The following is a 12,243-nucleotide window of genomic DNA, read 5'->3' on the forward strand; positions in this document are numbered from 1 at the left end:
GTGTTAATGGGATGTTCAAAGTATCTTCCAAGACACATGCACAATATCTGTTTAACATTGACAAGACTGAAGGATAGGGAAAATTAGAAGCATTATATGGTTAAAGAGTTGTGCTCAGCTCAAGTGGACTTAGCAAGAAAATAGAGAATTACATTGTGATATGAAAAAAAATCAAAAATCCATCTACCCATGTTAATTTTTATTCTCGATCAACCAATCTTCATATGTATCATAATATATATTGTATTTTAGTTTAAATTGAAAATCATATTATCCATTGGATTCAATGAGGTTAAAATGCATAATTGTAAAACCATCATACAACAATAGAAATTGATAGAAATTATGCAATTGAGCAGACGGAACATGAAAGGCAGGTCATGTTTGACTAATTTAGTGAAATTCTTTGAGGACATTACGAGCGGCCGATGGATGTGGTGCATCTGGATTTCCAGAAGGCATTCAACAAGGTGCCGCACAAAAGGCTGCTGCATAAGATAAAGGTGCATGGCATTATGGGTAATGTATTAGCAGGGATAGAGGATTGGCTAACTGACAGAAAGCAAAGAGTGGGGATAAACGGGTGGCTTTCTGATTTGTGATCAGTGACTAATGGTGTGCCTCAGGGATCAGTGTTGGGTCCGCAATTGTTCACAATTTACATAGATGACCTGGAGTTGGGGACCTCGTCTGTTGTGTCGAAGTTCACAGATGACACTAAGATGAATGGTAGAGCCAAGTGTGCAGAGGACACTGAAATTCTGCAAAGGGATATAAATCATTTAAGTTTGTGGGCAAGGGTCTGGCAGATGGAGTTCAATGTTAATAAATGTGAGGTCATCTATTTGGTAAGAATAACAGCAAAATGGACTCTTATTTAAATGGTAAAAAATTGTAGTATCCTGCTCTGTAGAGGGACCGAGGTGACCTTGTGCATGAATCGCAAACAATTGGTTGACAGGTGCAGCAAGTACTTAAGAAGGCAAATGGAATTTTGACCTTCATTGCTAGAGGGATGGAGCTTAAAAACAGGGAGGTTATGTTGCAACTGTATAAGGTGCTAGTGAGTCCACACCTGGAGTACTTTGTACAGTTTTGGTCTCCTTGCTTGTAGAAAGGATACACTGGCACTGGAGGGTGTGCAGAGGAAGTTCACTAGGTTGATTCCGGAGTTGAGAGGATTAGCTTATGAGGAGAGACCAAGTAGACTGGGACTATACTCATTAGAATTTAGAAGAATGAGGGGGGATCTAATAAAAACATATAAAATTATGAAGGGAATAATAGATAGAATGAATAGAAGGATAGAAGCAGGAAGGTTGTTTCCACTGGTGGGTGAAACTAGAACTAAGGGGGAGCAGATTTAGGACTGAGTTGAGGAGGAACTTCTTCACCCAAGGGTCGTGAATCTGTGGAATTCCCTGCCCAGTGAAGCAGTTGAAGCAACCCGTTAAAAGTTTTTAAGGCAAAGGTAGATAGAATTTTGAGCAGTAAAGGAATAAAAGGTTGCGGTGAGCAGGTGGGTAAATGGAGCTGAGTCCACAAAATATCAGGCATGATCTTACTGAATTGTGGAGCAGGCTCGAGGGGCCAAATGGCCTACACCTGCTCCTAGTTCTCATGTTCTCATATTAACAATGAAATAATAACTTTGCAATTGTTGAAAAAACGCATTTCCCTCTGTTAAAATTTCCTGCATAGAGTTCTGAAGTTATGCATATCAGTATCCACTTTTTCTTGTCACCAGCAGTGATTTGAGAAACTGCTTGTTCTTTTACCTCATTGTTACCCTTAGCAATTATTAAGTCTTAAACGATTTTGACATTTAAAAAAAATGTATTTATGGAGCGAGCCATTAAGTTTAACCTTGTCTATGCAAAAAATTAATGACTTTTAAAAAGTAGAGATAATGTTCTCATGGTTCTGGAAAGCTTTTAGTGTCAATATAAATATGGTGAAATTATTAGTATTTTCTGATAGGCTGTATTTTTAATATTTATATCCAAGAGATAGAGAAAGGGAAATGTAACTCATAGTCACCCTTTTGGCACCTGAAAAATGGGCAACTTGCAGGGAAGACATTTTGTTGGCCCACCCTTGATGCCCAAGGCCTATTTGGTTCACCAGTTGGATGGACCTGTTAAAAGGCATGTGATCTTGCTGCCTGAAACAGGCTGCTTAATTATGCAAATTGAGCGCACATATCACCAATCTAAAGCAAAAGTCGGGTGCAAATAAGCCATGTCCTACTGCTGCTATCATGTCTGAAACTACCAGAACTTTGATTTGATTTAGATTTAGTGTCACGTGTACAGAGGTACATTGAAAAATATTGTTCTGCATACAGTCTAGACAGATCGTTCCATGCATGAAAGATATAGGACATACGATAAATACACAATGTAAATACATAGATATAGGACGGGACTTTCTGGCCGTGGCCGCCCAGTGACCGGAGAATCCCGTCCGAGGTCAATGGACTTATCAATTGTCCGCCCCTCGCTCGTGTCGTTCTTGCGGCGGGCGGGATAGAAGATTCCAGCCCATAGACATTGAGTGAAACATAAGGGGTGGAATTCTCCAACCCCCCACCCGGTTGGCGAATCGGCGCAGCATCGCGCGAATCGCGCCAAGCCACCCTGACACTGGAACGCAATTCTCCGCAGTGCGGAGAAGCGACGCCGGTCTGGTCGGCGCGGCCCCGGATCTCCGGCCCAGGCTGGCATGCCGATTCTCCGGCCCGGATGGGCCGAGCGGCCGTCATCAAAAAACCGAGTCCCGCCGGCGCAGTTCTAACATCCTCTGAGCCGATGGGACTGGGGCGGCCTGTGGGGGGGAGGAGGGGTTCGACCCCGGGGGGGGGGGGGGGGGGGGGGGGGTGAGGCCCCCTGGCCTCCTTTCCACCGCACTGGCTTCAGTAGCCCTGCGCCATTTGGCGTCGGGCCGGCGCGGGGAAGAAGGCCACTGCACATGCACTAGCTGGCGCTGGCCCAACTTCGCATGCGCGGACCCCATGGCGCTGGGTTCAGGCCGGGATCGGCAGCTGGAGCGGCATAAGCCACTCCAGCGCCGTCCTCGCCCCCTGTGGGCCGCAGAATGGGGTCCCGGACCGGGCGCTGACACCTGAGCAAAACACTCCCGTTTTTACTCCGGCATCAGCACATAGCCACCCGATGGGAGAATCCCGCCCATGGAATGTAATGCTACTCAGTAGAGAAGATGCGTGGATCAGTTCAGTCCATAAGAGGGTCATTCAGGATCTGGTAACAGCGAGGAAGAAGCTGTTTTTGAAGCTTCTCAGACTTTTGTATCTCCTGCCCGATGGAAAAGGTTGGGAGAGAGAATAACCCGGGTGGGAGGGATCTTTGATTTTGCTGCCCATTTTCCCAAGGCAGCAGGAGGTGTAGACAGAGTAAATGGCTGGTTTGCATGATGGACTGGGCTGTATTCAGGACTCTCTGTAGTTTCTAATGGTCTTGGGCCGAGCAGTTGCCATACCAGGCTGTGATGCAGCCAGATAGGATGCTCTCTATGGTGCATCTATAAAAATTGATAAGAGTCAATGTGGACATGCCGAATTTCCTTAGTTTCCTGAGGAAGTATAGGCGCTGTTGGGCTTTCGTGGTCGTAGCGTTGATGTGGGTGGACCAGGACAGATTGTTGGTGATGTGCACACCTCACCTAGGAATTTGAAGCTGTCAACCAACTGCACCTCGGCAGACAGGGGTGTGTATGATACTTTGCTTCCTGAAGTCAATGACCAGCTCCTTAGTTTTGCTGACGTTGAGGGAGAGTGTGTTTTGTTACACCACTCCACTAGGTTATCTTTCTCCCTCCTGCACTCTGAACTTGTGCTGGAGAGAGAAAAGCAGGCGACTTGGGTATGAATGGGATTGGACCCTGAAGTACAAATCTGATGTGGAAAGAGTGGAATCGAGCTGAAGCTATGCTATTTTCCCTTCTGTGCTCAACTGTTGCTCATAGTTAATCAAGAGCATCTACATATTTGAAACTCTTGCTTCTGGTCTGCACGGATCACCCCACTCTGCTGGTAAGTCAGATAGTGGAGTTGGGCCTGGCATAGTAATGAGAGAAGAACATAGAATCTGGGACAGCAACAGGAGTGTGGTTTGGAATCATGACCCAGAGCAGAAATGCTCTTAGAACAACCGAGAGTAATAAGGATAGGTCCCAGTAAGAGGGAAGTGATCCAATGATGGTGAAGTTGAGGTTACCTGGGAGGGAGAGAGAAACACCTGCAGTAGTTGGCAACGGCATGGGAAGCAACAGTGTTGGTAAATGTAGGGATTATATGGTAAATCATAGGCAGCATGCGCGCAATTCCCCAGTATGTGCTAGATTTAGGTTTAGATTTATCTCAAATAAGAATTAGAATGGAATGATCCAGTCGCTTTGATTCATCAAACAATTACGGTCAGATCCTAAAAAAGCTCAGCCATTTTATACAGGAATATTGACTATTACTGAAAACTCAAGGTAGGTGTTGAACTTTGCCATTATATAACTGCATGTAATTAATTGGCAGAGTGACTAGAAGGCTGAATCAACAATTTCATGGCAACCAGTTTGACAATAAATTTAGGATGGATCACTCCAAGATTCAGCAATGCCCCTCTCACGACACCTCAGAATGATGAAAACTTACATTTTGCGTCAAATACAGATCCAGTTATTTCGAATACAATTCAAAGTTTGTTTGCCTACACTGAATTAATTTGGTTGATTATTCGGAGTGTTTCTAGTGAAAAAATCAACAGGATCATTAAGCAAGGCAATCCACTTTATATACTGCTGACCTATTTTGCCATTATTTGTGAACATAAATATATCTCATAAATGTTTCAGAAAATTAAAGTAAAAACATTAACATCTATTACCTGGGGATATTAGCAGTAGTTTGATTAAACCTTTGAATAATTACTGTTCGTCCTCTTATATAATTTTTATTATTATTTAGCTTTAGGAGCACAACGCAGGAGGAGTCCAAGCTCCGTGGCCATTAATATCTTCGAGCGGAATTTGGGAAGCCATATTCTACAGGTAAGTGACACAACAAACTGGAGTTATTTACTCATATCATTGAAAATGGTTTATTCATTGGTTGGAGATTTGATATTTTGTAAAAAACCGGTAATCAAAAGAGTTAGATTCAATATTTGTAATATCTATTTATCTGGCATATTTTGAACGTTGGCTGCCATTATTAGTTCTTAGCTTCTAATTAAAGCACAACAAATATTCTTATCTAGTAAGGAATGGATACCTTTGCGTTCTCATAACATTTATTGCAAACATTATGTCTGATATCAGGGGCGAAATTCTCCTACCCGCCTCGCCACATTTCTGCCCCGACCGGCCGGCGGGAGTCTCCGTAACACCGGCCGGTCAATGGGGTTTCCCATTGTGGGGCAGCCCCACGCTGTCGGGAAACCCCCGGGCGCCGGCAAAACGGAGACTCCCGCCAGCGGAGAATGACGCCCCTGCTGTCTGTCACCACATATTTTTAAATAAATATTTGATGAATACATTTTTGTTAATTGTACAGAAACTCTGATGATGAAACAACAGAGAAACAACAACTTGCTTTTTATTCAGCACATTTGTTACAGTAAAACATTCCAAGGTGCATAGAACTTGTGATGTAATGGGGCAAAGGCGTCGCACTCTATATATTTTTTATCTATCTCCTCGAGGCTGATGTTTAACATTTTTAAATGTTCTATGTTCTAAACTGAACAATGACCTTTTCAAATGGCTGTGACCTGAAACAAAAGAGCTACCAGGGCAACATTAAATACTGGATTTAAGTAGATGTCACCCCAGCTGAGGGGCTGGCTCCTGGGCGACAGGGGCTATCTGCTTCAATCGTGGCTGATGAAGTCTATCTGGAGGCCTCAGACCGATACGGAGAACTGCTATAAGGATGCCCATGCTGCAACCAGGAGCGTGATTGAGCGGCGCATCGGCGTCCTGAAGATGCGGCTCAGGTGCCTGGACCGTTCTGGAAGGGCCCTCCAATATAGCTCCTGGCGGGTCTCCCACATCGTGGTGGCCTGCTGCATTCACAGTGGGTGAGATTCAGATTGCTACATCTCACAGTTAAGTAAATGATTGGCAAAATAATTATAAGATTTCGGACGTTTCTCGATCATTACCTGTGGTGTTTGCCTGTCTATCCATAATTAGCTTTACAGCCATCACAGCCTCCTTTTTTTAATCGTTCTTTCTCCTGAGTTCCCAACCAAGTAAAGGTATGACCCACAGTGCCTTTAGTAAAGGACGAGGGGAGTCCAACAAATTCAAAGAAAGATGTTTTTTTAGCAACAGCATTATTTACACAGGGCCCGGTTGCACCTCACCGGGTCCTCACTCCTTTCTAGCTGATTGTACAGTGACCGGCCTTTTATGCCAGTGCTGGGTTAACTCACGGTTCAGTGAGCACGTGGAAACAACCCCTTTCCCCCACAAAGTCTGTAAATCCTATCAAAGACGACTATTGAGGAGGAGATGAGGAAATAAAATTATACAAGGAAAAAGAAGAGGCCGAAAACCAGTGCAAACGTGTAGCAACCGGACGACAAAGGGAAAAAAACAAATAGCATTTCAGTTACAACAAGGCGCTCCCGAACAGGGGAGCAGGACTGGCCGGTGTGCACGCCGCCGATCATTATGTCTGCGCCAACATCCAAGGAATGAAGTTGGCAGCAGCTGAACCCAGGGACGGCGCGCGTCCTTACCACTTGCAAAGTAGCCCCCACCAGTGTCCCCCTCCAATTACCCTCAAAAACAACAACCACCCTATCCCTCCTGACCCACTCCCCCACCAGCAAGCCCAAATCCCAACAACATTAACAAGCTTCTCCCCCCTCCAAGAAACACTGCAATCCCCCCTTCTCACCCCCCAACCCCGAACAGAACAAAAACAAAACAAAAAGAGGCATGGATACACTGCATAAACAACCCCCCCCCCCCCCCCCACCCCAATACACACCATCCCAAACAGTCCTACTCAGACGGGCCCAAGCTCCTTCTCTCCGATGAAGGCCTCTGGCATCTCTGGTGTATAGAATAAGTAGCCTTTTGAAACCTTTGTAACCCGCAATCGCGCTAGGTACAGCATCCCAAATCACACATCCTGGCTGTGAAACACTGCCGTTGCCTTGTTGAAGGCTGCACGTCTCTTCGCCAGCCTAGTTCCAATGTCCTGATAGATCCACACCATGTGTCCGCCCCAGTCAATGTTCCTGATCTTTTTCGCCCACTCCAAGAGCCTCTCCTCCCTTTGATAGCTGTGAAAGCAGATAATCACCATCCGTTTGGTCTTAGCTTCTGCCTGAACGCCCAATAAACTCTATCCAATCCGTCTGGGAAAACTCCTCATCCCCTCCCACCAGCCAAGAGAACATCGCCAAAAAATATTCGGTTGGCTTTGAGCTCTCCGGCAGTCCCCACCTGAGGTTCAACCTTCAACCACCTTGACCCGTTCTCCAGATCCTCCACTTTCAACCTTAGGCCTTTGTTGCTATCTGCCACGAGCAGCAACTCTGCTTCCAGTGAGGCAAACTGATCCTCATGCTGCGACAAGGCCTCCTCCACACCCTTCAACGTCTTACCTTGCTCTTTTACTACATTCAAAGTCTTTACAAGCTGTTCATGAATTGGGCCCAAAGCTCAACAGTGGCTTTAAATGATTCCTTTACCTCCTTGCCCTGGCACTCGGACTGCCTATCCATCTATTTGCCAATTTCTTTCCAGCTCCTACGCCATCGCCACAGTCAATGTGTCTAATGTAATGGGCATGGCAGCCATCTTCTCTCCTTCAAGTTCTTTCTTTGGGCTACCCTCCTGAGATTTCTTCACATTGGGCTTCTTCGTCGACGCTTTCGACATGCCTCCTTCGACCGAGAATCCATCTGATCAACTACCAGGGTTTGGATACCAAGATCCCCTGAAAAAATAGGCAAATGGGATCAAAAACAAAGACCCTGCCATGAGTCACGTTTTGTGTGTCTTACTCTTACATGACATCATCGGAAGTCATCTATCATCATCTTAAAGCGTTTTCTATTATGGTCACTATTGCCTAGATGTTCCTCAACCTTTATTTATTTTATCTTCTCCAGTTCATTCCCCATTACTAGATCCAATAATGAATCTTCTCTTCATGAGCTTTTCACATATTAGTTTAGAATAAAATCCTTTATACATTGTAGGAACACATTTTGTAATGTCCTTTACCTACCTCTTCTATCCAACTAATATCCGGGTAGATGAAATCTCCCATGATTTTTTTTGTGTTTTTCAATCAATTCGCTAATTTGATTGCATGTTTCTTCCTTCACCTATTTTCCACTATTAATGTGGTCTGTAGGCTATATCAATGAGCATGATAGACCAGGTCTTGCTGCATGCAATCACAAACTTGATTTAATGTAATTTCATTGACTGAATAAAGCTGAATACTGTGCAATCATCAGCAAGCACCCTCACTTCATACCTTTTGATGGTAAACAGCTCATTGATGAAGCAGGTGAAGATAGTTGGATATAAGATGCTGCTTTGAGGAAGTCCTGCAGCAATTCCCTGTGAATGAGATGATTAGCCTCCAATAAACACAACCTTTGCATTATGTTTAACTCCACCCAGTGAAAGATTTTCCCTTAATTCCCATTGATTTCATTTTTGTTGCCACACTCAAACAAATGCTGTCTTGATGCCAAAGGCAGTCACTCTTATCTCACTTCTAGAATTCAGATCTTTTGTCCATACCTGGATCAAGGTTCTATTGAGTTCTGGCTCCGAGTGGTCCTGAAGGAACTCAAACTGAGCTTCAATGATCAGATTATTGTTTCTCCGAATATCCAATAACTGTCCTGAAATAGGAATGGGAACGGTCAGTGGACTTGAATTTGACTTTCCGGGATCTGTAGGCTCAATGCGCTTCAGTAAATCTGGTCGGTACCTCCGCTAGTATCGGCGCATCTTATGTCCCCTGGTAGAGGTGGGGTGCCAGGGTGTCTAAAATGTAACACTAGAAATTCTCCTGAATTGCAAGTCAGTGAGACCAGAAAGGCTTGGTGGAGCTTATGAAATTGGTTTCTTTATCAGAGGCCTAATTGTAAGTAAGCAAGATTACATCTCCTGAAGTCTTTCCGGGCATTACCCCACTTACGCTGCTCCATTTTACTGCTTGCTAATTTCTTGTCATTGTTCAATATGATCATGGTTCAGGAGGTGGGAACTTCAAAGGATAATGACATTCTTCCAGACCCTTTGCCAGGTCTGCAGAGTCAGAGGGAACCTTGGTCACTCCATCTTGTCCAGGAAACTTGTATTGCATGATATTTGGGGCAGAGACCTATTTTTTTATTGAGCCCTGGCCCCATTTTTCACTTCCAACATCCCAAGACTAGCAAATTTCCATTCAAGGTATGCAGCTGGTCCTGAGGAAACTCAAGGCTGTTGTGTTTAATGTTTCAGATTACAACCAATAATCTACAAAAATGCTTGGTACAGTACTGATGGAAATAAGAATATTATTAATTGTATTGATTCTACTATACCCGCCAATTGTGTGGCAATTGATTTGCAACAAATATTCAGGAAAAATGTACATTCCTGAAAGAAATAATTTTGATTTGGTAGATGTTGATTAGTCAATGTTAGTCCTTTACAATGGGAGAGTATTTTTGCACTAGTTCGAATTCTCAGACACAAAGTAGATTTTCTCAATTAGTAAAGCAGAATATTTACTTTTCTCTTGATTGCTAAATTATAATAAATGATTACATGTCATATAATATATAACATAAGTTAATGTACATCTGATTCCTTATTCATTTTTGACATTGACCATCGTGATCATCTCTGATGTGTAAAGTGCAGGCCAATGGAGCAAAACTCTCCTGACAGTCAAGCCAATGGCTGAACTGAATCAATGCATTGTCCGTGCGCCAGTGTGGTGCATTGTTTTGTTTGAATTTATGTGCACGTACATTTATGAGAACTGTAAATGATACGGTTATAATCCGCAGGGAAACCATTGTTGAGTTCCCCGTAGGACTTGTGGAGTACAAGCTTCCTGGATAGGGGGCAGAGGCCATGCAGCTGGAACTCATTTACAAACATACATAAAAGCCAGCCCAAAGCAGGGCCTGGTGTGGTTAGTTCTCCCAATTGGGAGTGGGAACGAGCTACTGCCTTGAGCAGAATATTGTATGTATAGAATCATAGAATTTACAGTGCAGAAGGAGGCCATTTGGTCCATCGAGTCTGCACCGGCCCTTGGAAATAGCACCCCACTTAAGCCCACACCTGTAACCCAGTAACCCCACCTAACCGTTTTGGACACCAAGGGCAATTTAGCATGGTCAATCCACCAAATCTGCACATCTTTGAACTGTGGGAGGAAACCGGAGCACGCGGAGGAAACCCACGCAGACACGGAGAGAACGTGCAGACTCCGCACAGTGACCCAAGCCAGGGATCGAATCTGGGACCCTGGAGCGGTGAAGCAACTGTGCTAACCACTGTGCTGCCGTGCTATATAGTTAAATAAATTTCTGTTCTACTACCAAGTTACTAAAGATACATATATCTATTATTTGATCTATAGGTTTTTCTAACATATTCATTAAACTACTTGTCAGATGTTTGAAACGGTGTACATCTGGTTCATAATTGTATTCATTAGTTTAATACACTGGAAACTGCCGAATTGGAGTTAAAGGACCACAAAATTGCCTTCCAGTCCTGTGTCAAACTAGAAAATATTATTTGTTTTTCAATGCACAAAATTACTGCACATTTCAAACAAATTTTGCTGTAAAACATGTTTATAGAATGGAATAATCAAGGGGTTACAGCACAGGATGAGGCCATTCTGTGGCCTCGCCCCGAACAGGCACCGGAATGTGGCGACTAGGGGCTTTTCACAGTAACTTCATTTGAAGCCTACTTGTGACAATAAGCGATTTTCATTCATTTTCATTCAACCTGTTGTATTTGTGCCAGCTCTTTGGGAGAGCAGCTTTGCTGCTACCAACTCGTCACCTTTTCCTATAGCAGTGCCATTTCTTTTCTCTTCAGGTAATTATCCAGTAATCTTTTGAAAGCCACAATTGTGCTTCCAGCACAATCTTGGGCATTTCCTCATGTCACCTTTTTTATTCTTTTGCAATTCATTTTGCTTAAAATTCCATTCAACTAATTTATTGTTTCAATTTCTTCTTACATGCTTTTCACTTTCCTTATCTCTTTGAGTTAGTCTTCTGTCCCATGGTTTAAGGACGGCATCTACTCACGAGTTAGAAACATAGAAAATAGGAGCAAAAGGAGGCCATTTGGCCCTTCAAGCCTGCTCTGCCATTCATTATCACCATGTCTTTTTTTTAATAAATATTTTATTGAAAATATTTGGTCAACCAACACAGTACATTGTGCATCCTTTACACAATATTATAACAACATAAATAACAATGACCTATTTTATAAACAAACAAAAAAAATGAATAAATAATAAATAACAAAAATGAAAACTAACCCTAATTGGCAACTGCCTTATCACAAGTAACACTCTCCAAAAATATAATTTAACAGTCCAATATATAATTATCTGTAGCAACGACCTATACATATTATACAGTATATATTAACAACCCTGAGAGTCCTTCTGGTTCCTCCTCCCCCCGCCCTCCCCCCCCCCCCAATCCTGGGCTGCTGCTGCTGCCTTCTTTTTTCCATTCCATCTATCTTTCTGCGAGGTATTCGACGAACGGTTGCCACCGCCTGGTGAACCCTTGAGCCGACCCCCTTAGAATGAACTTAATCCGCTCTAGCTTTATAAACCCCGCCATGTCATTTATCCAGGTCTCCACCCCCGGGGGCTTGGCTTCTTTCCACATTAGCAATATCCTGCGCCGGGCTACTAGGGACGCAAAGGCCAAAACATCGGCCTCTCTCGCCTCCTGCACTCCCGGCTCTTGTGCAACCCCAAATATAGCCAACCCCCAGCTTGGTTCGACCCGGACCCCCACTACTTTTGAAAGCACCTTTGTCACCCCCATCCAAAACCCCTGTAGTGCCGGGCATGACCAAAACATATGGGTATGATTCGCTGGGCTTCTCGAGCACCTCGCACACCTATCCTCCACCCCAAAAGATTTACTGAGCCGTGCTCCAGTCATATGCGCCCTGTGTAATACCTTAAACTGAATCAGGCTT

General features: G+C 43.8%; 1 protein-coding gene across 4 annotated transcripts in view; it reads left to right on the forward strand.

Moving 5' to 3' along the window:
• Positions 1-12,243, forward strand: part of npas3 (neuronal PAS domain protein 3) — a 1,941,601-nt gene that overhangs the window by 968,173 nt on the left and 961,185 nt on the right. For all 4 annotated transcript variants that reach the window (XM_072488507.1, XM_072488525.1, XM_072488517.1 and 1 more), the window contains exon 4: positions 4,979-5,061. In XM_072488507.1, the coding sequence (XP_072344608.1) occupies positions 4,979-5,061 (83 nt within the window). The remainder of the gene's footprint in view (positions 1-4,978; positions 5,062-12,243) is intronic.

This window comes from Scyliorhinus torazame, chromosome 2 (assembly GCF_047496885.1).
Source record: "Scyliorhinus torazame isolate Kashiwa2021f chromosome 2, sScyTor2.1, whole genome shotgun sequence".
NCBI lineage: Eukaryota > Metazoa > Chordata > Chondrichthyes > Carcharhiniformes > Scyliorhinidae > Scyliorhinus > Scyliorhinus torazame.